Here is a 27,982-nt window from a genome sequence, read left to right as displayed (position 1 = left end):
CCTTGAGTGGTGTAGGACAGAGGCGGGGTGGGGCGAGAATGGGGTGGACTGTAGGCTGGGGGGCCAGAGACTGGCTCTCCCCTAGCCACCAAGTTCTGGGTGGAACTTCTAAATTGTTATGAAGGTGTTGAGGTAGAAGGAAAGAGCATCTTTTATGAACTGTTTATGACACTGAATTATAATTTCTAAATATTTAGATATATGGTATGTGGACCTCCATTTAAATTCTTCTCCTGGGTCTCAAAAATGTTAGGGGTGTGTTTGTTGGTCTGTTGGTGACTAACATTTTCAGTTTTACTTTGTGACTTGAATACTTGATTTGGAAATTTCTGATGTTTGCATTGTCTGAGTAGAAAATAGGAAATTGCACTGAACTACAGTAATTGCTCAAAATTACTTCCTTATGCACTTAAAACCATTTTGGTACAAGCGATAACGCTGTGGGCATTTAAAAAAGTCAGCAGTACCCAAGATATCTGGGTTTAAGGTCTGTTTTATATTTATTTAAACTGCATTTCAAAATTCCTATAGACTAGCAAGATGAAATAGAGTCTCTGATCATTTCAATGACTTCTTGAGGTAAAGATATTTATAGGTTCCAGGTTCCAAAATGATTTGAGAGTTAGAGAATTTTTAAGTTCCAAAACAGACTTGGAAAACCTTAGGCATAACATAAGGATACCTGAACTTTGTGGTGAAATTATGACATCACAAAAATGCCAGGAATGAAGATACTGAGTGTGAAATTGACAAAAAGGGATTAGAAGGGGCGGTACCAAATGCAAAATTCCTGAGCCCATTGAGGGAGAGGGTAGTGCAGCCAGCTACAGTTCTCTCCTGTATTAGGGCCCCTGCAACAAAAGACCCCACATAACATTAGCTTAAATGAGGTGGAGGCTTATTTTTCTGCCGCACGTAATAGTCCGGGGCTGAAATGGGGGCTCCTCGAGGTCGGGCCCTCACCTCCTTCTGCCCTTCATGTGCTCAGCATATCGTACTTTAGCGCCACACTCCAGCCTGGGAGAAGGGGGAGCAGGGCCTGCAGAAGGTGCACTCTTTCCCTTCAAGGCACAATTCAAATGTGGCACATATCTGTTCTGCTTATGCGCTATTGATCAGGCCGTTCTGCCTGCAAGGGAGTTTGGGAGATGTGTCTATTTTAGGAGATCAAATGCCCAGCTGAAATTTGGGTATTCGATTACTAAAGGAAGAGGGGGAAATGGACTTGGGAGGACAACTGTTATTGTCTGCCTCACCTCCCCAGCTGAGAGTCTTAGCAAGGATGCAGGCAGTGCAGTCACTTGGAGGTCTCCCGGGGAAAGCATATGTACCGAGAGCGCATGCCAGTGTGCTGCTCTGAGGATGAGTTAAAGCACATCCAGACGTGCAGAGTGCTATGGTTTGTAAGCCGTAACATCACAGCACGAATGTCATGATGGAAACGGGCTGCTACATAGATGGTGTTATTAAAAGTCTTAAGGTAAAAAAATGTAAAATTAAAAAAATTTTAAAAAAGAATTTAAATAAAAGAAAAGGAGAAAAACAAAAAGAAGAGTCTTAAGGTGGCTTTTGATTCCAGTTTGGGTGGATAGAAGAGTTACCAACAGTTGTGCAAAATGTTTCTAATTTTATAAATTATTTTAAAGTTATAAAGTTATAAACGTATGAATTCCTTATAAAGTCTTATACATTTTATAAGTACATAAGTTCTTTATAAAGTGTGCTAACGTTATAAGGTCTCTGTTTTCAGAAATTGGCTAAACTGCTGCTCTATGGCACCGAGTTGGTGACAAATATCCAGGTGGCTACGGACATCAGAGAGATCCACCGGAGGGTGGAGGAAGAGGAGCTGAAGCGGCAGAGGTGAGGAGCCCCTGCTCGGGAGCCTGGCGGACGTGGAGATGTCTCCTTTGTGGGTCCCTAAGTTCTCCCCAGTTGCTGGAAAGCGGCTTTGTCACACTCAGTCTAGTAAAATCCTCTCCCCTCCCTCTGGCTTCCCCCTTCCTCCTCCCTTTCTCAAGTCATACGTTCCTGGTGATGCGCCAAGCTGTGTGGATACGAGAAGGAGTGAACACGGCCTCTGGTCTTGATGTCTAGTCCGCATAGACATGGGAACACCCAGCCGCGATTTGTGTCAAAGTGAAGGTTAAGTGTAAAGAGACGTGGAAACGCAGATGAGGAGGCCTCTGATTCTCTCTGGAGAGACGGTAGAGGAAGCTCTCCAGGAAAAGTGACACCTGGGTTGGGCTGTACAGGATGAGTGGGAAGTGAGGAGTGGGCACTGAGGCCGAGGGAACAGCTTGTGCAGAGGCATAGGTCACATGACATGCTTGGGAACGGCATGATAGTGAAGGACGAATGGCGGGGGGTTGGGGGACAAAAAGTGATGAGGCTAAGAAGGTCAGGTGGGCTGACCGTGAGAATGACCAGACCCAGGAACATCTCAGTGTCATGGACACTGTAGCAGGTCTTAAAGAACAGCAAAGACTCCACGTTTGAAGCGCGGAGGGTCAGAGGGATCTCGGGAACTCAGGCAGACCTTCGGCTCCAGTCCTTGTCAGGAAGGCTGCGGTGCACACCCATCTTGCCAGGTCTCAGTGCCTAGCAACCTGTAGTCAATGAGAAGAGCAACCACCGTGTTCGCCCATCGTGGCGGATTCACACACGGTGTGATTTTAACAACAGCGGATTTAGTTGTTCAGCATAAGTAGTTCCCCCACTGGCAACTTCACCACCTTTATTATAATAATACAATCCGTGATTTTATTCTTGAAACTTCCCCCTGACTGTCACGGGCTGTACCAGGAACGGCACTGGCTGATCCCCAGCGGTCAGCTTGGGAAAGGCCCCAAGTGCCAGACTGAGGGGTTAGGTTTCGTCCTGGAGCCGCTGAGGAGAAATGGAAGCGTTTAAGTGGCAGCGTTACAAGATAAATGTGGGTTTTAGAAAGATGACCCGATGGCTGATTCTCATTTTTTGAGGAAGAAATTCAGTTGGGTCCATGTGTGTGTGTGTGCTTGGCTTTACTAAGTGTCCTCGCTTGGAAGGTGGGAAGAAGAAAGGGGATCATAAGATGACTAAGTTGTGATTTCTGTCCTTCAGGGGGTTTGCACACTTGTTTGGAGACGGTCTCACAGACGTGCAGTCTGTTCGAGGAGGGACTGAACCTCTGGCATATGCTCTAGACCAGCGGCTGCCCACCGGTGGTCCGCGGCCCAGTGGTGGTCCGTGAGGTCCGAGAGGTTGGCGACCGCTGCTCTAGAGCCCGTTCTCAGAAGGGGCCTCACATCTCAGCCCTGAGGACTTCCTTCAGCCCAGGCCCATCCTCAGTATAATCCATCCCATAGTTTCTTTGGAATTTCTGGAAAGACCATCCCTAGTTTCTGTTGCTAACATGGAGTTTCCCTATCTGTACATTCCGCTGGACATTTGCTGGTGGTTTGGAAGAGGAACGGTCAGGCACTTGAGGTCACGGTTGATAATGACAGTTACCATATGAGTAGCGTTTGTTAAGTGACTACTGTGCTGAGCATCACCTTAATTGATCCTGACGACACATGTGAAGGTGGACACGGTCATCCTGTCCATCTTATGGATGAGGAAAATGGGGCTTGCCGAGCTCAAGTAACTTGTCTAAAGTTGAGCGTCAGTGAGTAGCAGAGCCAGGACTTGAACACGAGGCATGGAACTCCAGGAACCAAGTATTGAACTACTGTGTGCCACCATCTTCTTCCTCATACGTAGGTGACCAACTGACTCCTGATCCATATGTGCGTGTGTTTGGCTTTACTGTTGATCTGTTTTTGTTATGTGTCACTTTGTTTATTTGGTCTCGGTCACTGATAGTCAAGCATTAAACGAAAAGATTTCTCAGAGCCCGGTTTGGTCTTGGGTGGGTGTATCAGGAGCTAGTGCTTGGTCCCCAGCCCTGTTTTCTAGAGTCTGGAGGGCCTGCCTGCACTGTGGGAAGGCAGCATCGGAAGCTGAGCTGGCATGGCCTGCGGTGCTTGTGTTTGCAGGCTTGAAAAACTGGAGAACGAAGTCAAGACCAGCCAGGACAAATTTGATGACATCACCGCCAAGTGGGAGGAGGGCATACACAAGAAAATTCCCCAGGAACTGTGGGAAATGCTCAACTCCCAGCAGGTGCACTGTGCGGGGCTGATAGAAGATAAGAACAAGCTCATCAGCGAGTTACAGCAGGCAAGAGGCCCGGGTCACCCAGTGCCGGCCAGGTGGGGTCGGCTGGGGCCGTATAACTGGGTGATTGGTTTGCTTCTCCGGAATGAAAAAATGTGGAGGCCTGACCTCAGGCCTCAGGACGCTGCACAGCTCCGGCGAGCCACCTTAGCCAGAAGGAAAAGCTGGGTAGTCATTGTAGAACGATGGGCTTCCTAACAGAAACCTGTGTGTGTGTAGTTAAGGGTGGAACTTAGTCTGCAATGGTATGTTCCCACGGTGGAGCCTGGGCACCAGTGGCTCAGCGGGCACAACTGGGCTTTCGGGGACGTTGCAGGGACGTTGCCTCAGCAGGAATGGGGGCTTTGATCCTGGGCGGCCCCTTCAGAGCTGGGCCCTGCGCCGAGCCCGCCCGCCCGCCTGCAGCACCCCCGAAGTCACCTTCTCCTTGTGCAGCTGTGATTCCGAGTGGTCACAGATGCTGAGGAGAGGGGTCTCCGTTTGCGGCCAGCCTTGGACATGTCTTTTCTAGGAGTTAAAAATAAAGGATGACCAGTACGTGAAGGACTTGAAGAAGCAGTCGGAAGACATCTGCGTGCTCCTGGAGCGGATGGAGGAGCAAGTGAAGACTGTGATGAAGACCTTCCGCCAGGAGCTCAACCACATCGAGGTGACGGGGTGCAAGGCCCGCTTTCTGCCCGGGGAGGAGGGCTGTTCTGTCCTCACCACCTAAGGAGGGGCCCGGGGGTCTTGGTCCTCCGCTTTCTGTCTCTGCCCTGGGCTTTCGTGGGCTTATTTACTCATCTAACAAATATTCATCAAGCATCTGCTGTTGCCAGGCACGGTGCCAGGGGCTGGATACAGCCATGGACAGAACAAGGTCCTGGACGAAACCTGTGCCCTGCAGGGGACAGCTAGACAGCAAGCAGACACATTGCTAAGCAAATAACTTGACAGGTGGTGATAAGGGCTTTGAAAGAATATGAAACTGGGTAAGGGTGAGAGCAGTGGAGGAGGGAGCACAGCGTTGCATAACCGTGATTGATCTGATTTGTTTATGGTAGTCAGGGATGAGGGATGGGAAAGGGGAATGAATGCCAAACAGGACTCAGGAATCAGTACTTCGAGAGAAACATTAAATTGGAACGGGGACGTAGATCTTTCCAAAGTGAAAGGGAGCCAGGAGGAGGGGCCCCCCTCTCTTTGTATTGTTATAGGCTCATTTCTGCGGCCCAGTCTCCTCGTGAGCTCCGGGCTGCCGTGGCTTCACGGGAACCCCAACCACAGCACGCACCAACCCGAGGCATGGGTGCATCGGAGGCCAGGGTTTGCCCTGCGACTGCCAACAGGGGCATTGGCCTCCCTCCAGCTCCCTGCCTCGGAGACTGGGTCAGCCACGGGGCGGTTGGCGCGTTTCCTCCCTAAACTTGTGTGAAGGACGCGCTTTATAACACGAATTTCCACGCAGCTCCTTCGGCAGTCCTTTGGCCCCGCGAACCTCGGCGTGCCTGCCTTGGATCTGTGTGTGGTTGGTGTGGGCTCTTGGATACCGTGGGACCTGCCTACGCCGAGCGGACGCAAGAGCCCTTTTCCTTCTCGGCCGTAGAAAGCGTTGGAGGTGGAGCGGCAGGAGCTCCTGTCCAGTAACAAGAAGAAATGGGAGCGGGCGCTGCAGGCTCACAACGCCAAAGAGGTCGGTGGGGGCGGGGAGGGGCGGGGTGTCACGGGTGGTCCCTGCGGGCTGGGCGACGTCTTCTGTGACGGGATAGCTGGCCCGGTGTAGCCTGGGGAGGGTGGCCATGGCGGACGGGCAGTGCTGCTCTTCGTTCATCGGTGTGGCCCTGCCGGGGGCCCTTACCCCTGGCCGCTGCGGTTTCCACGGTCCTGCCACTTTCTCTCTCTCTTGTTTCCTGGGCATCTCTCTCAGCCAGGGATATTTCTGTGGCCCAAGAAACTGCTTTACGACACATATTCAAGGGTGCGGGGCCATCACTTTATTTCAGAAATGTAAGGCGCAAAGAAACAACTTGACCAAGGTTCACTGGATCCTTTTCCTCTTTTTTAAGAAATACAAACATCTGACTGCAGGGGCTGTGCTTAACTGATTTCCCCCCCCCCTCCCCCATTTATTTTTCAGTTACAGTGGACACACAATATGATATTAGTCTCAGGTGCACAACACCGTGATTAGACATTTATATAGCTTGTGAGGTGGTCGCCCCGATAAGTCTCGTACCCCCTGGCACCCCACAGGAGTTATGACAAGGTTGCTGACTGCTCCCTCCACTATACTTGATATCCCCGTGTGCTTAGCTGCTTCCTGGGGCATTCCTCTTGGAATTTCCGGAGTAAGGGCCCCATTGGGCACAGGGGCTTCTGAGTGCCAACAGATCCCTCGGGAGTCCTGACACTTGCAGACGTGCCCTGTGCCACACTCGTCAGGCCCCTGACGGACTGAGCCAGGACGGGGATGGGGCCTGACTTCCCCTCGTCTTCCCCTGCCTTCAGCTGGAGTATCTCATGAACCGCCTCAAGAAGGTCGAGGACTATGAGAAGCAGCTGAGCAAGCAGAGGATCTGGGACTTCGAGGAGTACAACATGATTAAGATCAAGCTGGAGCAGGACGTGCAGGTACCACGCAGGCCTCGGCCAGAGCAGGCGGAGAGCCCGGGAGCCCTCGTCCTCGTCTGCCAGTAACATTGCCGAGTGGCCCATTGAGCAGGTACTTGTTGCTGACCTGCTTTCTTTGGCATGGCCATCTCTGAAGGCACTCACGTGCAAGATCCACGTGAAGACGTGCTCCCTTCAGTAAACTAGGGGAGAACCGCCAAGATGCCTGAAGGGGTCTGGAAAGCATGAGCCACGGGGAAGCACTGAGAGAATTGTGCATTTTAGCCGAGCAGAGGGAAACGTTAGCCGTGTCCCAGGGCCGAAACTAGGCCAGTGGCCATCCAATGAGTGTCTTCCATATTCCAGGCCGTGTAGGCAGTTTCTCTAATCCTTACATTAATAGGAAAGGGAGAAATCACTAACAGCATCTTCGATGCCCAAACACGGAGGCTCCCTGGCTCGATGGCCTGTATCGTTGCCATTATTCCAAACAGCCCCCTGACTGGCGGTTGGACGTTGCTGTAGGGCAGATTCTGAGTCACCCTCAGAACTATCCGATGTAGAAAAGGTTAGCCCTCCAAACAGAGTCCCAGATCTCGGAGAGGATTCAAAGGCGGAATGACCGTCTGTCTTCAGTGGGAGGGTCCCTGCAGTGGGAAGGAGCTTAGACTTTCTCGTTTCTAAAGTTCTTTCCAAGCCTAGATCCTGTGTTTCAACACCAGTTTTAAAGAGTACATCTGCAATTACGTTCAGATGCCATACGATGTCATCTTACTGTTCAAGCTCGTCTATTCATTTCGGTCTCCACTAGGAAAGCATGTTAGATGACAGTTTTTCCACGTAGCCTTTGGTAGAATTTTAGTTCTTACACCTCTTGTCATTTTACATGAAGAAGTGAAATAAAAAGCCCCATTAGATTACAAATATTTTTACCAGTCTGGAGAATTTTCCTTGGCCTTTCTCAGATTAATGTCATGGAAATGAGAGTTACTGACAAAGAACAATAGAGTCTGTAATAGAGCAGTACTATTTGTGTGGGCTGCATACATTACACTTTTTAATGAAAATGGCTATTGTTAAGCTTTCTGAAGTTATCTTGGTAATATGATAATTTATGTGGCAAAACTATACCCCACTGACCTCAAACAGAGAAATAATGGAACGTCGTGTTCTGTTGTTGTTGTTGTGTTTTTTCATTTGTGGTAAGACCACTTAATGTAAGATCTAGCCTTTTAGCAAAAATTTAAGTCTACAATATGGAATTGTTAACCACAGGCCCCTGTTGTACAGTAAATCGCCAGAACTTATTCATCCCCTGTGACCAAAACTTGGTATCCTTTGACCAATGCCTCCCCATTTCCCCCACCCCCAGCCCCTGGCAGCCCTGGTAGCAAGTTCTACTCTCTGCTTTTATGAGTTGGACTATTTTAGATCCCACATGCAGATCTTTTTGTGTCTGGTTTATTTCACTTAGCATAACATCCTCCAGGCCCATCCATATTGTGGCATATGGCAGAATTTCCTTCCTTTTTTCAGGCTGAATAAATATTCCATTGTATGTATAGGCCGTGTTTTCTTTATCCATTAGAAACGGATAATTGCTGGACATTTAGTTTGTTTTCACATCTTGGCTCTTGTGAATAATGCTGCAATGAACACGGAATACAGATATCTCTTCAAAAGCCAGATTTAGTTCAAAATACAGATATCTCTTCAAAATCCAGATTTTAGTTCCTGTGGATGCATACCCAGAATTGGGACTGCTGGGTCAAATGATAATTCTATTTAGGTTAGAGCATCGGATTGTGAACTGAAGGGTCATGGGTTTGATTCTAGTCAAGGGCAGCCAATTGATATGGCTCTCTCACATCAATGCCTCCCTCTCTCTCTCTCTCTCTCTCTCCTTCCCTATTCCCTTCCACTCTCTCTAAAATCAATGGGAAAAAAAATCCTTCAGTGAGAATTAACCAAAAAAAAAAAAAAAGAAGATAATTCTATTTTTAATTTTTTAAGGAGCCTCATATTGTTTCCATAGTGGCTGCACCCATTTACATTCTTACCAACAGGGTACAGGGTTCCCTTCTCTCCACATCCTTGACAACACTTGTTTTTCTTTGTTATTTTGATCATAGCCATCCTAATAGGTGTAAGGAGGCATTTCATTGTAGTTTTGCTTTTAATTTCCCTGATGATCAGTGATGTTGAGCACTTTTCGTATACCTGTTGGCCATTTGTATGTCTTTGGAGAAATGTCTGTTCAGGTCCTTCAGCCACTTTCTAATTGGGTAATTTATTGTTTGCTATTGAGTTGTAGGAGTGGGACCTTGTGTTCTTAATTTTTAAATGCTTGACCGAAACCAAAACCGTCTGGTACATGGGAAGATTATAGGGGTGTGGAGGTGAGGTAAGACTAAGGAAGTGAGGGACAGAGGGGCACCGAGCCTGGGAGACCTGGCAGTCCTGGCTCCCCGTGTCTGGAAGGACTGATGGCGAAATGTGGGTATGTGGGGGGCAGGCTGATGGCGATACTCAGAGTGGGAAAGTGTGTGCAGTTCCCTGCAAAACGGATCTTTCCTGTGTTAGAATGGAAACCAGGAGTGCGCTGTACCGCATTATCCCTTTAATGGGAGAATAGAATCAGACCAGAGACTTCCCGTATTGCAATGCCTATGATATTTTAGTAAATTGGACTTAGTCATAGTGCCTCTTAGCCGCACCTTCACTGGACATTAAAGTCAAGTAGCATCGATCTTTGCCAAGTAGATGTGTCATGCAGCGCAACTTCACATTTGATCTTCCTAACTAATTCGTAGCACTGTTTCAGTTCTGAAATATGGAACCAGAGTGTGTGCAAATTACAAACATAGAGAGGCTCCAATACACATGGGTTTGGTTTGATGGGTGAAGTAGAAGAAAAAAACAAGAATGTGTACTTTTCAAGTGCTTACTGCCAGTCAGGTCACATTATGGTGAGCAAAGAAAAGCCCAGAAACATGGTGCACTCTGCCCCCCCCCCCGCCCCCCAGGCTCCCCCCCCCGCCTCCGCCCCCTTAAAGCTGCCAGAAAAGCTTAGTTCTTGATGCAGGAAGTAAAATTGTGTGTGTGTGTGTGTGTGTGTGTGTGTGTGTGTTAAGGGCCTTACGTGCTCATTTAAACTTGTAAAATGGTTTAGTTCAACTTCAGGGGCTGTTACTTTTAATACCAGAACATTAATCACAACATAAAGTACAACTTTGCTAAATATCTTTGGATAATTGAAAAATAAGTGAAGACATTTAACATAATGCATCATCATTTTAAAACATAAACTGTACTCAGTGTGTGGCAATCAAGAACGGCTGTATGTTGAGACGAAACCCTGAGATAATTAGCAATAGAGTCAGCGGTACTGAAATAGGTGAGCATGGGTGTTGCAAACAAACAGTGAGCAGTGCAATTCCTGTCATCGCCGGCTGCAGACTCTGTACTGTAAGAGGCACAGACTGCGATCAGTTCTGTAAGTTCAGCGACAGCACGGCCAGTAACTCCTAAATGACGTCGTGAACTTGAAGCACCCCCCCCCCCTCCCCCAGGCTGCCTTGAGACAGAGCTGAGTGAAGGAGTGGCTGACCTGTGGTCCAGTAGAGACGGTAAGGAGAGGGGCCCGGCGCCAGTCCTCTAAGAACGTAACGAGCAAAGAGCAGGAGCAAACGTGTTCCACAAGGGGAAATAAAATCGCTAATAAATATTCAGCTGCACGCACGAGCAAAGCGATGCAAATCAAAGCCGTCACGTGACGGGTTAGTATTACTATTTGCCTAGAAAATGAGCACAGATTTAAGTTCTTTCAGGTCACAAAGGAAAGACGTGACCTAGTTACGTTAGTTCGGAGTTTTGTAAATTGTGTTCATGGGGGTGAGACGCTAGTGGTGTTTTCACAAAACTAACCAAAAGAGTGACACCCATGACATTTTTTCCTTCCCAGATGTCTGATGTAGGAAATAGCTACTGTTGTGTAATTATCTGCCTTGAAGAGGAAAGTTACACGAAAGTTCACGGGACAGAGCTTGTGTTTAGAACGCGCGCTGTCACTGTGTCCTAATATTAAAACTGTCCTGTGTCTGGGGGAGTCTGGGAAGTGACGTCTACGTGATAAGGGCTTATCGCAAAGCTACGAGGAGCAGGTCCCGGGGCATCATCGGAGCAGACAGCCAGGCGCTCCGGGGCCCAGGGCTCCCCACGATCAGAGGGAAGACCACTCACTGTCCTTCCAAACCCAGAGCAGCTCTGGAGACCCTCCTTCTCCGTGGATGCCCCTGCTTTCTCCGGCCGCCACCATCCAACCTGGAGCTTTTCTGTTGGACTTGGTGCTGTGCCACCTCATCGACCAGTCCCCTCCCCTGTGTGCAGGGCCGGTTGCCCTGGCAGCGGGAGGACGGGTTTCATCTGGGCATGGAAGCATTACTCATGGCAGCTCTGTGGGAAGAGCTGCCCCGAGCCCCTTTCCCTGAAGATACCTGGCCGTCCCTAGAGGGGCACAGGGCTGAGAAGCACTCAGCCTGGGACCGGCCAGGGTAATGGCCCCTGAACAGAGGCTGCACGGTCAGCATCTTCCATAGGCCCTTAGGGATGTTGTTCCAGCCAGAAGTTTTCAAATGAAGTGGAATCATGCTCGGGAAGAGTGGGGTGCAGCTCCGGGCAGCTCCCTGCCCCACCCCCAGCACCCCGCCCAAGGGCCGGGCCTGCACTCAGAACCGCATAGCCTGCCCTGTGCCACGCCCAGTGCTGACAGGGCGTGGGGAAGGGGCATGTGTGCACACGGCCAATGGGAGTGTCGGCCGTAAATTGCCCTTTGGAAAGCCATGTATTGAGAGCCTTTGACCTAGTAATTTCACTTCTGAGAATCTAGTTTAAGAAAAAAAAAAACAAACCCCGAAGGTTTCCTATCCAGTTGTTCCCAGAATTATGTTAATATTTAAAATGATCAAAACAATATAGATGTACAATTGCAGGGCCATGGTAAAATATGATACATGATAAATATCCCACACATACTTCATATAGGGTAAGTTATTATACACAAGTATGCACCATTAAAATGATGTGACTAGAACTTGATGGACATGGACAATTCTTATGCTGTAGTATGAAGGGAGGAAAATAGGGTATAAAATGCGAAGGACACAGGAAGGACACATATCACTGTGTTAACAGAGTTGCCTTTGGGGAGTGAATTATGGGTAGTTTTTCCTCCCCTTCTCCCAGGTCTTCTTCTTTTTCCTGACTGTATTTTCCATAGTTGGCAAACACTGGCCTCTCAGCCAGGAAACGTTGTTACCGAGAAAACCGTCTGACTAGTAAAAGTAAATAAAAATTTGACTAAACAAGCAGAGAAAAGGAGAGGCACGTTGGTTGCCATCCCGGTGACCAGTGTGGCTCTTCATTGACCACCTGTTAAAGAACGGAGAGGGGCCGTTCTGAAGGGCCGTTCAAACCCTTGGCCCCGAGCGGAGGTTGAACATCTCGGGGAGAGCTGAGTAGGGCATTGCTGACTAATCCCTCCAGTTACGAGGCGGGGATCCCGGGATCCCACAGGACCGGGAAATGACTCACCCCTGACAAAGTGTCACAGCACCTTTGTCCTCCTCTGCCTCGTCTCCGGCCAGGCCCTCCTTGAGGATGGCTCACGGGGGCGGTGCTGGCGGCTGGGATCACTTCCTCTGCGGATTCCCTGGCGGAGGGAGGTGGGAGGCAGTTGAAAGAGCCCTGTGACTTGTCGCTGCTTATCGAGATCTGGCTACACTCAGGCGCATCCTGCTGCCTGCCTTTCCACCCAGGAAGGGCATGAGCAAGCCTGGCTGTGTCTGCCCTGCCTCCAGCTTGCCCCCTCTCAATTATCTCCCCCTAGCTGCCAGCATGGTCTTTCTACCCTGCCTGGACTGGCCACGCCACTCTTCTGCCTCACATCGCCAGGGGCCCTGCGCTGCCTTCGGGATGAAGCGTTCAGTCCCTGCTTGGTCAGGCCCTGCTGCTCTGTCAGTCTCCTTTCTGGCCATCCTCGGCCTCAGACCTCAATCTTAAAGTGCCCGGGGTTTCCCCAAAGCAGTCTCTCCAGAGCTTTCTCCTCTCAGGTGTAACTCCACCAGAGTAACCCCTCCCCGCTCTCCAGGTCTCAGTTAGGCATGCCGATGCCATCTTTTCAGGGGTCCCTGCCCTGGCCTCGAAAGTACTCCTCTCACGGGCCCCATGCCGCCCTGCGCTCACCCTTCTCTTAACTCTTATCTGCCCCTTGTTATCTGTCTCTCTCCTGGACAGGGCAGGACTGTGCCTTTCTCATCTGTGTTCTCCCAGCAGCACCGAGTAAAGTGTCTGACATACTATATAGCAGTGGTTCTCAACCTTCCTAATGCCGCGACCCTTTAATACAGTTCCTCATGTTGTGGTGACCCCCAACCATAAAATTATTTTCATTGCTACTTCATAACTGTAATTTTGCTACTGTTATGAATCATAATGTAAATATCTGATATGAAGGATGTATTTAGGTGACCCCTGTGAAAGGGTCGTTCGACCCCAAAGGGGTCGCGACCCACAGGTTGAGAACCACTGCTATATAGGCACTCAATCAATACAGGGTATCCCCAAAAATGAATGGACACTTTAACGGCAGATAGCCCAATTTGGAAAATGAAATGTATTTTTAATAAGCGCTGCTTTTATAATTATTCAAAGTGTGTGTATACATTTTGGGGGACACCCTATATTTGCCGAATGCATGAATACAACTAACGGAAACCCCCAAAATAAGGATGGCGTGTCTGTCCTCCCTTAAAATGAACATGGCCTGCTAAACACTAACCCTGCCAATGGGAAGGTCAGAGTGGGAACACTGCGGGTTTCCACGGTAACATTAACCTTTACGGTATTTCTAGGGGGTGACTCAGATCTCTAATGCGCCAGAGGGATAGCTGATAGTTGCATGATTTATGTATTTTTTTCTGGTTGGCCTTCAACTTGCCTCTCCTGATAGATTTTCTAAGGGTTCCGGTGGGACATGTGTCCTTAAGGGTCCTCTGGTCTGACTCCAGAATGCGCCATCAGGGACCCTCAGGTGTAACAAATTATACCGGGGCCAATGAGTATTACTTTTTTAAAAAACTTTAACTTTAGATTCTCGAGCAACAGCTTCAGCAAATGAAAGCAACTTACCAGCTAAACCAAGAGAAGCTAGAGTACAACTTCCAGGTGCTGAAGAAGAGAGACGAGGAGAGCACGATGATCAAGTCCCAGCAGAAGAGGAAGATGAACCGGTGAGCTGGCTCGGCCCCCTGCTCCCGGGCCCTCCGTGCTGCAAAGAGGGTGGGCTCGAACGCTGCCCTTTCGCAGGAGTGTTAACTGTAAAAAAGAGAGCTGACTTTGTTAGAAGAGATTTTTATTTTTAGAAAAGAGAATACATTCAACTGGTTCCCCCACCTCCTCCTAGGAAGGAGTTTACAGCAAAAAGTGAGCTGGGAATGCGGGGATGTGACAGGTCCCAGGGCAAAGCGGGAGGGATCAGAAAGGTAGATGTTTGATTGAAGGTTCGCTCAGTGGGAGAAGGGGCCTGGGAAGGGTGGGAGGGAGGGAGTGCGGAGGCCGGGCGTGGGTCCCTGATCCACATGGCAGCACCGCGAGCAGCACCATCCCCCCCCCACCACCTCCTGGCTCTTCCCTCTGCCGTCAAACGTAAACGGTTTCCCTTCTCTTGAAAACCCTGGGTGCACACTGTCTTTTTTCTCTTCTTGCTTCCTTTTTCCTTGTTCCTTTCCTCGCCCTTTGCCCCTCCGCCCTCCTCCAACATTCATAATTTGACCTGTGACCCCATCATCGGACAGAAACTTCCCTCTGTAGGGTGCCAATGATGCCACTCTAGCCAAGCACCACGGCTTCCCCTCAGGCCTTGTCCTGTTATTGCTGGATAATCACCGAATCTCGGAAATGTTCTCCTCTGGTTTGCGTGACGCTAAAAGATATGCCCTTCTTTCTCAATTTATTCCTAATCTGTTTCCTGGGGGTGGTTCTGCTTTTTCTTGCCTGATAAGTTATTCTAGAAAGCATTTTACCCCCCTCTGCCACCCCCCCCCTTTTTTTTTAATTTCAATGCCCTGAACATCAGTCTCGCGGCTTTGAATATCACTTCTTTGTTACGACTACCAACTTCATATTCCTAATCCCAGCCTCACCTCCTTGCTTTGCCTGGAAGAGTCCCGGTCATCTCCAGGGTACGCTTTCTGGAACGAGCTTGCTGACCCTCCTGGGTTTCCAGTCCCCTCCTCACTCCCCTTCGCCCCTAGTTTTCGGCCAGGCACCGGGGACCTGACTTGCAGCCGTCCCTTCCCGTCCACTCCTTTCCTGCTGCCTTGCTCAGACCGTCAGGGTGCCACTGGGGTTTATCTTTGTGTCATTGACTTCTGTAACCAGATGGCACAAGGAAACTCCTTTACTAAATAACGTTGAAAAAACACTTTGGGATGGCGACTAAAACAATTTTTTTTGACACTTATATATGGAAGGTCTCCTAGAATGCTATAGTTAAGAAAACGAATTAGCCCGGCCAGTGTAGCTCAGTGGTTGAGCGTGGAGACTATGAAGTAGGAGATCATGGTTCAGTTCCCAGTCAGGGCACATCCCTGGGTTTCGGGCTCGATCCCCAGTGTGGGGCGTGCAGGAGGCAGCCCATCAATGATTCTCTGTCATCATTTGATGTTTCTATCCCTCCCTCTCCCTTCCTCTCTGAAATCAATAAGAATGTATTTTCAAAAGAGAAAATGAATTAGATACTTCTTTTTTATCAGAGACCAAGTTAACTCATTTTCACTTATTATTGAGGATGAAAATATGGATGATCAGTGTTGGTGTTTTAGGGACCTTCTGATTATTTCAGAGCAATGCTTCAGAGGGAAAACGTTATTTTTAGAATTTTCCAACTTCAACTCTGTCAGCCTTCGAGCTCTCGGCTCTTGTGTAAGTGGGGCACTGACATAAGACACCTCTCCAGGAGTTTGAAGTCTGAAGCTCGGTCCCGGGTCTCAAAGCTGTGCCTGCCATGCATATTTCATGCGACAAGTTTCCATGCGCAGAGCTCCTGTTAGCCGGGAGGCGGGGAGCTGCGGCAGGCAGGCAGGCCGGCATCCTCAGCGCTACTGGCCAGGTTGTCGCAGTTCCTGTGCTGGAACCCGTGGCCACTACCCTCCCCTGCAGGCCAGGGGCAGTCAGATGCCTCACCGCTGGGCTCCCCTGGCACTGGTGTGAGTCTCCTATAGCATTTCTCACACCGTCCCTTAATTAATGTTTGTGTTTGTCTCCGACTGGATGGATATCTCTTATTCATCTCTGCGTTGGAACGGATCTTTGGCACAAAAGAGACCTTTCATGTTTGATAAATGAATGAATGAGTTGTTGGACCTGTTGACACATTGTTTGCGGGTAGTTTTTATCGCGCGCTAACAGGTGGCGCGGGCCATTTTTGCTAATTTTTTGCGCAAATGGCAACGTTCAGTAAAATTACGATAACTTTAGTTTACGTATTTATACGTTACCCGCATTCTACCGCTAGTCTATAAAAAACGTATTAATACGTGTCCCGCGCTCTACTACACTGGTAGAACGTATAAATACGTAAAACGTGTAAACACGTTTCCCGCATACAATGTGTTAACAGCATCAGCTCTTTGAGAACGGAGGACTCATATATCGTAGGCTTGTGATGCGCAATTTTAGTTTTTTCCTTCCTGTCTGCCTTATTTCAGGAGCTCAGAAGTTGAGATTTTTAATAAGTGAGGTTGGTGCCAGGTAGGGACCCTGGCAAATGGTGTGTGGAGGAAGATTCGGTCACACTCTTGCATAGGAGGTGGCCTCTTGGTGGGTTTGGGCGTCTGGGCGGGTTTTAAATGTGTTTACTTCTGGCCGTTCCCATGACCCCCTGCTGCCTGCCTCCCCTTGATCACAGCTGGAGCTGCGTTGGGGACTATGGGGGAGGGTTTTCTGTCCGTCCATGCCTGGTCCTGGGTTCTGTGGGACCCAGCGAAGTAGATGAGAGGACATTACTCCTTCTGCTCAGCAGCACTGACTTCTCCCTCCTCCACCAGCCTGCATGACGTACTGAACAATCTGCGATCCAAGTATGCCAAGCAGATAAAGCAGTTTCAGGAGGAGAACCAGTCACTAACCTCAGACTACAAACGCCTGGTGATACAATTCAAGGAGCTGCAGAAAGCCATGAGGTATTTCAGCGACTTGGGTCTTAGAATAGAGGCCGTAGGGGTCGGGTTGGTGGTGGTCATGGTTTCACTAGACTTTGATACCAGCAGCTTGTTTTTGGAGCTGGGCCAGGGCACCCAAGAGTCCTTTGTGCTGTCTGCCTTGTTCCTCTATTTGAGCTTCACCTCCCTTTTCTTGAGACTTCCTGAGATGGCTTTTAGTCTGTCATAGGTGAGGATCAGTGGCCCAAGAGATTGGGCCAGGTCCAGGATTCACCCCAATTCTGTCTCAGGCCTTGCTCTCCTACTAATGGAAGGGGCCCTAGCCAGGCCCTGGGGTCCGCTGACCACGCTCAGTCATCTCTCCTTCACAGGCATTTTGTTCTCATTGACGAGGAGAAGTTTTGGGACTTTTGGGTGATGAATGAAGAGGAGGCGAAGGGTCTGATAAGCAAAGCCTTGGATGTAGACAGGATCATCCACACCCAGCACCTGGGCCTTCCCTGGACGGGACCTGATTTCTGGTTCCTGAAGAATGTGGGGCCTCTATTTCAGCAGCAGCAGAAGTCCGCCACGCAAATACTAGAAGAAGTGCTGATGCAAACAGGTGAGGAGAACAGAGTCCTGGGCCCCAGGGGCTTCCTGAGGGCATCAGGTCCACCCACTCATTTTCCAAACAAGGAAACTGCGGTCTAGAGAAGGGGGCGGGGTCTCATGGCTGAGAGGTCTGTAGGGGACGATTGGTGGACATGGCTGGTACGTCTCTAATTCATAGCTCTACCCTCCCCGCTGTGTCAGGAACTGGAAGTTGGACCTAGAAGCCTGATGTCCGATTCAGGTTTGATTTGTTTTGGCTAAGGACACCGCTGTGCACCTCCAGGGTCAGGCTGTCTCTGTTTTTGCGATGTTAGCGATCATTGCGCAAGATCCGCTAAAGGCACCAGGGATGGCAAAATGGCGATATTCTACATTTTGTCACAGTGTCGTCATTTGTTAGCTGGGACACTGCCGAAAAGAGGCTCTTCCCCTCGTCAACTGCCTGTGACTCCGAGATACAGTTTGTACGGGAAAAGCAGGATAGATGCTTGTTCTTTCTCTATTTCCCTCTTTGCAGAATGAGTGGGTTGCGGCGCTAGCATCTTCCAAAGGTCACCAGTGATGTTTTGTATATATCAGAAAGCACCTTTGTAAACACATGGGTTTAAACAAATTTGATATGTTTTGGTTGATGCAATTATTATTGTTACTGATGCTCAAATTGCCCCATCTTTGGCCAGTGGGAGTCTCTTCGTGTTGCCTTCTGGGTCCTTTAGACACCACCCCGACTCCCCCCCTCCCCCCCCCCTCCATCCCCGTCGTCTTTGACAGCTTCCTGGCTTCCAGAATGACCACAGGTTCCAGGCTCACGTGATACTTCTCCTGCTTCAAGTTTAGAAGCAGCCATTTCTCTAAGGAGACCTGGTTCTTTTCCATAGGGAATGGTATTTATTTATTTATTTTTATTTTTTGGTTAATCTTCACCCACGGATATTTTTTCCATTGATTTTTAGAGAAAGTACTGAAGGGAAGGGGGGAAGGAGGGAGAGAGAGAGAGAGAGAGAGAGAGAGAGAGAGAGAGAGAGAGAGAGAGAACATTGCCCGGTTTGGCTCAGTGGAAAGAGCATCAGCCTGTGGACTGAAGGGTCCTGGTCCGATTCCAGTCAAGGGCATGTACCTCGGTTGCAGGCTCGATCCCCAGCCCTGGCCGGGGCATGTGCGAAGTGATCTAGTGGTTGCCTCCTGCATGTGCTGGATCAGAGGGTAAATGCCCCTGCAGTTTTGTTGGATATGGCGCTGTAGGGTGGTACCATTGTGCGTCCCAACCAGCAATTTCATATGCTGTCATTTCCAAATGCTCTTCATATATCTGATCTCATTTTGCCTCTTGAACAACTAGTAAAGCCTGGATAGTACAATGGCTGTTATTCCTATTTTCAGATGAAGAACATACAGGCTAAAACACTTAAAAGTATTCCATTTTAATGAGGAAAACGTTTGCCTCTTGCTGTCAGCCGCCGGTTCCTGGTGGTGATATCCTCCTGTGAGGCAGCGCTTTCCCACCGTTAGGTCGGCTGCTTCCCAGCTGCTGAGGTTTAGGAACCAGGCGGCCGGTCTGCTGGATGGAGCTCTGAAATACGAGTGACCGGCTCACACTGTCCGGAGCTCCCACGTCCTGGCCACGGCTGGATTTTGAGTAAGATGTTTCCAGGCAGATGGAATTCGCAAAAGTGGGCAATATCATCTGTCCACCACTGGCAGCATTCTCCAGACAGGCTCGTATTCTGGCCCGTTTTCCCCACACAATTGGCTTTCTTCAGCTAAAGAGACTTGCCAGCGCCTTAAAGGGGCTTCTTCGAGGTGCATGCTCTCCAGGGAAGACGTTTGAGTTTCTCAGCGTCAGCCAGGCCAAGGAATGATCCCCTTTTCCTTCCCTCTCGCTCTTCTCTGCCCGCCCGTCTGCAGAAGAGGAGGGGTCGGAGGAGGCTGACCAAGAGCTCGAGTCTTACCTGGACCTGCCCAAGCAGGTTTCAGCCAGCACGACCCGGAAGATCCTTATGCTCCTGTGTGATGAGTCGGTGAGGGGCCTCAGCAGGGGCCGCGGGGGGTCGGGGGGGCGGGTAGGGGTGGGGGAGGGGGGGTGGCCATGCCGACTTTCTGCTGTCACTTCCCGTGGGCTCTTCTGATGAGTCCGGCCCGCTCAGCTGAGGCCTGGAGCAGGCGTGGCCCGGCCCGGGAGTACTGCTGGGGGACCTCACAGACAGGCTGAGCCGGGCAGGCGTAGGCCAGGCTCCTGCTACTTCAAACAAGATGCTCATCCTGCAAGGGAAGGGGCGCCCTGTCGCCTCCATGAGCCCACCTGCCAAGGACGGTGGCCACGCCTTTCTCAGGGAGCTCCTGGGACATGGGCGACTCTGGGTGCGCTGGGCTGCGGCGGCCTGCATGCATGTTAGCAGAACCCGCTCAGCTCAGGGAAGGGGCTGCCTCGGAGCTGGTTCAGCTGGGGGTGGGTGGTGACCAACGTGATGGGTGTTTCTTTGATTTCAGTTTTGAGGAGATGGAGCGAGGCCAGCAGCCTCCCACCCCGGGGGGCAGTTGGGACCGTTTTCTTGGGCCCCAAGGCTGGCTCCTGGCCCTGAGGCAGCTTCTGCTGAAGGAGGCGGCTGGCAGGGGCCCCCCTCTCGGTCCCAGGTTGCTGCCAGTGGCCCCCGTCCCTCTGCCTGCTGCCCCCTCTCTGCCTGCTGCCCCCGTCCCTCTGCCTGCTGCCCCCTCTCTGCCTGCTGCCCCCTCTCTGCCTGCTGCCCCCTCCCTGCCTGCTGCCCCCTCTCTGCCTGCTGCCCCTCTCTGCCTGCTGCCCCCTCTCTGCCTGCTGCCCCCTCTCTGCCTGCTGCCCCCTCCCTGCCTGCTGCCCCCTCTCTGCCTGCTGCCCCCTCTCTGCCTGCTGCCCCCTCTCTGCCTGCTGCCAGGCCCTGCAGCTCTGTGGGGACTGGCATGGCGGTGAAGGGACGTTGGGGGGTGGGAATCTGTGACTGGGTCAGGTCAGGGCTGCTGTGGGCACCTCGGGGGTTCACCCAGGGCCTTGTGGGTGATGAGCCAGCACCCTCCGAGGTGGGGGACCGAGTCCGTGGTGAGATCGGCTCTGTCCCCGGGACGGGCTCCGAGGCGTCCCGCGAAGGCCTTCCCCTGGGCGCCCGCCGCCTGGGCCCGTCCCGGGGCCTCTGCTCCGAGGTCGCCGCTGCCGGTTGTGCAGAGGAGGCTGCAGCCCGGGCCTCGCTCCTGAGCGCGGCCTCTGAGCGGAGATGCCGTCCCCCCTCAGGGCTTCCTCATCGAGAGCAAGCTGCTGAGCCTTCTGCAGCCCCTGGAGAAGAGCGAGTGCTACCTGCTGAGGCTGGACGCCATATTCTCAGTGAGTCCCGCCGGGTGGAGTGGACGTGGGGTGGGGGGTGGGGGGAGCTCGTTCTAAGGTGGCCACCCATGTTTTCCCAACATGGCCTCCGCCCCATGTGGGTCTCCCAGGGCCCCCCTGGGCTCACCGTCCCTGGCCTTGCCCCTGCCGGCTCCTCTCCCCCGTGGCCCAGCGCTCAGGCTGCCGATTCTCCCCCACAGCCCTGAGCTCAGATGTGGGCCCAGCCCCTTAGCACCCCTGCACCCCCCAGGCCTGTGTGGGGCAGGTCCTGACTCTGGGCCTTGACTCCGTCCTGACGCCGGCGTCCCCAGTTCACTGCGCTGCCCCGTGCGGGATGGCCTCTACCCCGGGCCACGGCAGGTGCCAGGGACGCTGAGGGCAGCCAGCCCAGCCTCTTGCACAGAGCCCAGGGCCCGCCACGCCGGTGGACTCCTGAAGTGGTGTTTGAGCGTCTTTCTGTTTCCCCCTCAGGCCCTTGGAATTGAGAGTGAGGACGACTTATATAAACTGGTGAATTTCTTCCTCAAATACCGAGCTCAGCATCTGTCCAGCCAGGTGAGGTGAGGGGCCATGGAGAAGAGGTCTTCTCCATTAAATCTTCCTGGAAGCCCCAGAGGCTCTGCGACCACTGCATGATTTTTTAAAAATATATATATATATTTTATTGATTTTTTTGCAGAGAGGAAGGGAGAGGGATAGAGAGTTAGCAACATCGATGAGAGAGAAACATCGATCAGCTGCCTCCTGCACACCCCCTACTGGGGATGTCCCGCAACCAAGGTACATGCCCTTGACCGGAATCAAACCTGGGACCCTTGATTCTGCCGGCCAACGCTCTATCCATTGAGCCAAACCGGTTAGGGCTGAATGATATTTTTAAAGAAACAGCAAGGGTTTCGTGGCAGGGAGAGCTAAGTCAGCATCGCCTTTATTAGTGTCGCCTTTTCTGTTTGCAAAGGGAAGGATGGCTGGGATGAGAGGCTGGCCTCACACCGAGGCCCTCCCTCAAAGCCAGGCCTTCCTGGTGAGATCCAGGCCCACCAAGTGGTCAGTGATTGGTCCGTGTGACGTTGAGCCCATTTATGCCTGTCTTGATTGTAATGGACTATTTTGAGAAAGTCATCATGATAAAAATGTAGGATTTTAATTTAAAAATTAAAAACTTGAATTTAAAAGGTGTTTTTATTATTACTAGCCCCTAATGTGTGAGTCTCTTGATATGCTTCCAAAAAAGAGTTGATTGTGTGGGCAAAAGCCAGAAGCCGTAAAGAAGAAAACTCATAGTGCGCAATGCCAGAGCAGGCTGTGGCCGCGAACCATTGCTGGCTTCTGCCGATGGGCTGCAGGCACCGAAGCAGGTTGCACAGTAGAGGGGTCAGGGGAAGAAAAAAAGAAAGGATATTATTTGAGTGTATTAAAAAAAATTCTGTAGGGTAAAAATCATTATACGTAAAGTTAAGATATTCATGACAGCTGCGAAAAATACTTTAAACTCATGACAGTTAAAGGCAAATTTCCTTACTATATAAAGAATTCCCATAAACCAATAAGAAAAAGACCAACAACTCAATGGAGCAGACAAGAGATCAGAACATTTCAACACCTTCTAAAAGAGGCAATACAAATAACTTTTAACCACACAAAAAAGATAATGAGGCTTTCTTGTAAGAAGAGAAATGCAAATTAAAACTACTCAAATATATTTTCACCCGTTGGGCTGGCAAAAATCTGCAAGTTTGAGAACATATAGTAACGGCTGAGGTGGGGGAAACAGGCACATGCACAAGTGGCTAGTGGGAGTGTGAATTGTTGCAGCTTCCACGAAGGCAATTTGGCAGTACAATGACAAAACCATACCACCATACTCACCGTGCAAGTCCGCCCCCCCCACACACACTTGAAATATGTTTATTGTAGCTTACTCATTGCAGCATTATTTGAAATGGCAGAAGATTGGAGATAACCTGAATTTCCATCATATGGTGCATCTACACAATGGATTAGATAATAGATGGTGCATCTACACAATGGATTGGATAATAGTGGTGCATCTACACAATGGATTGGATAATAGATGGTGCATCTACACAATGGATTAGATGATAGATGGTGCATCTACACAATGGATTGGATAATAGATGGTGCATCTACACAATGGATTGGATAATAGATGGTGCCTTTACACAATGGATTAGATGATAGATGGTGCATCTACACAATGGATTGGATAATAGATGGTGCATCTACACCAGTGGTGGCGAACCTTTTGAGCTCGGCGTGTCAACATTTGAAAAACCCTAACTTAACTCTGGTGCCGTGTCACATATAGACATTTTTTGATATTTGCAACCATAGTAAAACAAAGATTTATATTTTTGATATTTATTTTATATACTTAAATGCCATTTAACAAAGAAAAATCAACCAAAAAAATGAGTTCGCATGTCACCTCTGACACGCATGTCATAGGTTCGCCATCACTGATCTACACAATGGATTAGATAATAGATGGTGCATCTACACAATGGATTAGATGATAGATGGTGCATCTACACAATGGAATACTATGCAGCTGTAAAAAAGGGGAACAAACAGTTCTTTGTGTATTTATTCGATAAGATCACTAAGGCTTATTGGTAGTGAGAAAAGCAGTGCAGAATCATGTATGTTGGATAGTATCACGTATGTAAAAGTGGGATGGAAAAGTATGTGCTTGTATGGACATAATATGTCTTTGAAAGGATAGATAAGACACTGACAACATGGTTTGTCTGTGGGAAATAAACGTAGTGAACTGAGAAACAGCAGTAAGAGGAAGACTTTTTGAAATTAAAATAGAACTTATTTAGTCTTATGATTCAAAAGGTTCAAAAGGAGGCATATACCATGCAAGCGTTATGAATACAGTAAAAGGAGCCCCTGCGAGCCCTGATTTAGAAATAGAGCTTATCATTGTTTCGAAGCCCCCACGTGCCTCTGCCTGGTCCCATCCCCTGCTTTTCCACTCTTTCTCCTATTTCTTTTCTAGTGTAAATGCATCCCTTTGATCTTTTCTGTAACTTCTATAAACTTTTTCTCTTTTTTTTCTCCCCGTCTATCTTTATACACACATGTTTGTATATCCCCAACCCATAGTTACCTCTGGCGCCTTTCCCCAGATCAACCCCTAGAATCTGTCACCCCCTACAGGAGGAAGAAATGATGCCAGCACTGGAGCCAGTCCCCAAGGGAGAAGAGGAGGAGGAGGAGAAGAAGGAGAAGGAGGAGGAGGAGGAGAAGGAGGAGGAGGAGGAGGGGGAGGAGGAGCAGGAGGAGGAGGAAAGTCTTGGGGAAGAGGAGGCAGAAAGTCTTGTGGAAGAAGAGGAGGCCTCCACTTCTCCCAGGCTCATCCACCCCAACGATGTCCTTAAGATTCTGGAGGCCTTTGTCAAGGGTCTGAAGAAGCCCAGGTGGGCTGTGGTGTGGAGGTCTTGCCTGACTGGGGAGGCTGGGTGGGAGGAGAAGAGGCTGCTGACCGAGGACTCGGGGGAGTGAGTAAAGGGATGTCCAGAAGGAGGGCTGGAGGAATCGGTGGGCACTGTAACGGAAGAGCTGGGGCGTTGAAGCGGTTTCACTCACCATGCGTTCACCCGTCTCCTCCTTTATTGGAGTCCGCTGTGTGTAGGCCCCGCGGGAGTAACACCTCGTGGTCAGAACGATTGTCAACGCATTTGCAGGTGTCACCTTGCTCAGAGGAGGATGTGGTCAGCTCCATTTGGCGCGTCAGGGAGGGCGTTAGGAGAGGCTGGCCCTGGAACTGGGTTTTCTTAGCTGGGTAGAGTGGAGGATGTCACAGCCTGGGGAAAGGCCTGGTGGAATCATGAATCATAACGGGGAGGTATGGCTCGAGTGTCAGGGTCTGGTTAGAGGGCCGGTGGGTGGGAGATCTCGGAAAGCCTGCCTACTGTGCGCCCAAGACCTTGGTCTTCACCCTTTGGCGGACAGAGCTAGAAACAAGCCTTCAGCAGCGGGGGAGCCGGGGTTAGACTTGCATTTTGGGAAGATCATTTTGGCGACAGGGAGGGGGTGATGTTGGCTACAAGGAGAGCGATGGGCAGCTGGGTGTGGGAGGGGGGTGCTATCCTGGACCAAGGGTATCCTAGAGTGGATGGAGAGGCGATGACAGCTTCTGAGAGCTGTTTTGGAGGCGTTAGTGAGAGAAACGGGCACAGTAATGAGCTCAAAGCCAGTGAGGTAAACTGACTGAGAGGAAAAGGGTGGATAAACCCCAGCGGTGCTCCCACAGGTGACAATGGCACCAGGAATCAGGGGCAGTGATGATAAGCGTGTGTCCTTTCGGAGTCTCCCATAACCCGATTAGCTCGTATAGGCGGTCACCAACCTTTTGGACCTCGCGGGCAACCGGTTGGCTTGTATAACTGATCGGGAAGGTGACGGGCGGAAGGGCAGTAAGTCTGTGAGGGACAGCACTGTGACTGGAGTGCCTGGGGGCCTGGGTGGTGCCACCTGGACTTGATGGCACCAGTGCCCTTAACCTTCAGGGACGCTCGGGCACCAGTGAAGTTGCAGAGGGCCACGCGCGATAACTCCAAGGACTCGGACTACTGGAAGGCCCTGGCCACGGTGATCCCTCGCTCCAGGCAGAACCTCTGGGACGGTCTATACGCAGCCCTGGAGAAATACCAGTGAGTGTGTGCATCATGGCCCCGGAAGGGAGCTGGCAGGCAGTGGGGAGGGATCCTGTGCGGAGCGGCCGTGTGTGCCGCCTCCCCCCCCCCCCCCACCCGTCCATGACTCTTGGGGAGGAGCTGCCTGGGGCAACTGCTGTGGGGGGGTGGGGGGCAGTGCTGGTGACTGGCTCTCTGGCCCTGCTCCCCCTGTCCTGTCCCCGCCAGCCCCCCGCTCTTCCGGGCAGGAGGGCTGCTGTGGTGGGTGCGGCTCCTGGGGTCCTCTCCCACCTCTAGCTGAGCAGAAACAGGGATCCTTGGCAGAGGATGGAGGAGGCCATGGTGTCTCACGGATTTTTCTGCCCAAAGCCTGGTCCTGATGCGGAGGGCGGAGCTGCTGCAGGAGTGCAAGATGCTGGAGCAGCAGAACACGGAGCTGCAGCAGCTGCTGCAGAAGTACCTGGGCTCCAAGGTGGGCGGGGCCCTGGGGTGAGGGCAGGAGGTGGGGTGGGAGCAGACGGGGGATGCACCCTGGGGCTGATATTAAGACGTGAAGAGCCGTCTCCCCCACTGAGGCAAGCAAGCTTTGAGACGTGGGATGTCAGGCTCCATGATGCCCTGGTTTGGGCGCCGGCTGCTCCTCGCACCCTCTCAGGAGCAGTGCAGGGCCCTGAGGTGTCAGCTCCCTGAGCCCTTCCAGGCGAGGTTCCTACTTCGGTCCTCACCACCGTCTGTGGGAAGAGGAGGCAGAATGCTTCTCCCCCTTTCACGAACAGGAGACTGGTGACTTCCCAGAGCAGGGCCCCTCCCCGCTCTGCAGCCCAGGTCGTCTGGCCTGGGACGTGCCATGGTCAGAGGAGGCTCCAACTGGGGTAGATGCCCCCGGGCCCCCATGTGTGCCCACTCCCGCGAGAGTCGGGCAACAAGGCCCGACAGAGGGGGGATCTCACTGTCTCTGCTCCCTCTGGTTCGTAACACAGTTCGTTGCTGGCTCTGACTTGTGGTGGGGTGTGCTTCCCACGGTGCTGAGGCCATGGGCCAGGGGGGTGGTGACACTGGGCTGAGCATAGTTCCTCTGCCCTCAGCTGTGGCTGTGAGAGGTGACAGGCCAGGCACTGGGGCTGCGCGGCCCAGTGTGGTCTCAGGCTGCGGGCTGCCCCTGAACAGGGGACATGGTCAGCTTGGGTGTCATGATGACCCCTTGACCGTGACAGGATTAAGACATTAGGGGACCATGTGGTCCACCCTTCCGTCGATGCTCCTGTGTGTAAGAGGACGGGAGGAGGTGGGGAAGTGCAGGGCTAGACGGGGGGTGGGGTGGCAGGCGGAGAGGGGAGAGAACTCAAGAGGATGGCTCAGAGTGGGGGTTAAGGACATCCCCCCCGCCCCCCCCCCCGAGGTGAGCAGCTGGGGCAGAAGCCCTGGGACTTGGCTTCTGAAGGAAGGCAGCTGTGGGCTCCCCAGACACCCCGGGGGCATTCGGGGAGGGGAGGCAGGCGGAGACGCAGAGGCCTGTGGGAGACCCCCAGAGGCATGCAGGGGCCCCCGGGAAAACGGGGCGACCTCCACGCCCTCTCTTCCAGATAAACTCGGAACTGCAGGTTCCTCCGACGCAGGTGCTGCGGATCTCCACAAAGTCTAACTAGGCCCGGAAGGGTGCCGTCCGTGGGGCACCTGTGCGGGCGCTGGTGCCGGAGCCGCACACGTGCCCGGGCACCGCGGGGCGCACTCTGCCTTCCCCAGAGCTGCCACTGCACGGTGACACAGGAGTGACCTGTCTCCCGCAGTCATGATTAAAGTCTTTAGAACGTTGTGGCTGGATCTCTTTTAAGAGGCCAGGTCGGGGAGACGGGCCCTACCCCCACCTCTGTGTCCCGAGGGGGCTTTGTCCCGGCCTCCGATTGTGGCACGAGAGCGGCGCGTGGCTGGGAGATGAGCCCAGGCCGGGGGCACGGGCTCCCTTGTTGTGTGGGGGCAGTTGGTGTCTATCCGTGGAAGCTGGAGCTTGGGCAGCTTGGAGGGGCCTCAGCTTTCACTCTGTCCTTGGGCCTGCAGGACCCTTTGGTTGAGCTTGTGGGGCCCCCGGGCGCCCCCTGGGCTGTGGTGTGAGGCTCCTTCCGTGGGCAGCCTGGGGAGGTGGCCCTGTGCCTTAGGCCTGCCTTGAACCCCGGGCCACGAGGCCACCCACAGGGAAAGCCAGAGGGGCCAGCTGGTGCCGAGTTCGCCAACCTCCGAGTGCCCGCCCACCCTGCGCCCCACTCCCGACCCCCCACTTGAGCAGACTGGTCAGCTCAGTGTTTGATTTCTTTTATTAAGAGAAAAATCACCACTCAAGAAAGGAAAGACAGCCAAGTGAAACCCAGCTC

The 27,982-nt window shown here is 51.6% G+C and overlaps 1 protein-coding gene across 2 annotated transcripts in view; it reads left to right on the top strand.

Annotated features, from left to right (window-relative positions):
• The window catches only part of DRC1 (dynein regulatory complex subunit 1), a 32,239-nt gene extending 4,793 nt beyond the window's left edge, over window positions 1-27,446 (top strand). The window contains exons 3-17 of one of the 2 annotated variants that reach the window (XM_059660378.1): window positions 1,751-1,863; window positions 4,020-4,203; window positions 4,712-4,849; window positions 5,786-5,872; window positions 6,688-6,810; window positions 13,939-14,078; window positions 16,896-17,030; window positions 17,381-17,613; window positions 19,512-19,621; window positions 20,860-20,949; window positions 21,421-21,504; window positions 24,139-24,398; window positions 25,491-25,634; window positions 25,986-26,088; window positions 27,200-27,446. In XM_059660378.1, coding sequence (XP_059516361.1) covers window positions 1,751-1,863; window positions 4,020-4,203; window positions 4,712-4,849; window positions 5,786-5,872; window positions 6,688-6,810; window positions 13,939-14,078; window positions 16,896-17,030; window positions 17,381-17,613; window positions 19,512-19,621; window positions 20,860-20,949; window positions 21,421-21,504; window positions 24,139-24,398; window positions 25,491-25,634; window positions 25,986-26,088; window positions 27,200-27,262 — 2,007 coding nt within the window. In that variant the 3' untranslated portion in view covers window positions 27,263-27,446. Of the gene's footprint in view, window positions 1-1,750; window positions 1,864-4,019; window positions 4,204-4,711; window positions 4,850-5,785; window positions 5,873-6,687; window positions 6,811-13,938; window positions 14,079-16,895; window positions 17,031-17,380; window positions 17,614-19,508; window positions 19,622-20,859; window positions 20,950-21,420; window positions 21,505-24,138; window positions 24,399-25,490; window positions 25,635-25,985; window positions 26,089-27,199 lie in introns of both variants that reach the window. The other variant, XM_059660377.1, reaches the window with a different exon arrangement.
• The last annotated feature ends 536 nt before the right edge of the window (window positions 27,447-27,982 follow it).

Source organism: Myotis daubentonii, chromosome 12, assembly GCF_963259705.1.
Source record: "Myotis daubentonii chromosome 12, mMyoDau2.1, whole genome shotgun sequence".
NCBI lineage: Eukaryota > Metazoa > Chordata > Mammalia > Chiroptera > Vespertilionidae > Myotis > Myotis daubentonii.
The sequence above is the reverse complement of the archived record's forward strand: the minus strand, read 5'-3'. Positions and strand labels throughout refer to the sequence as shown.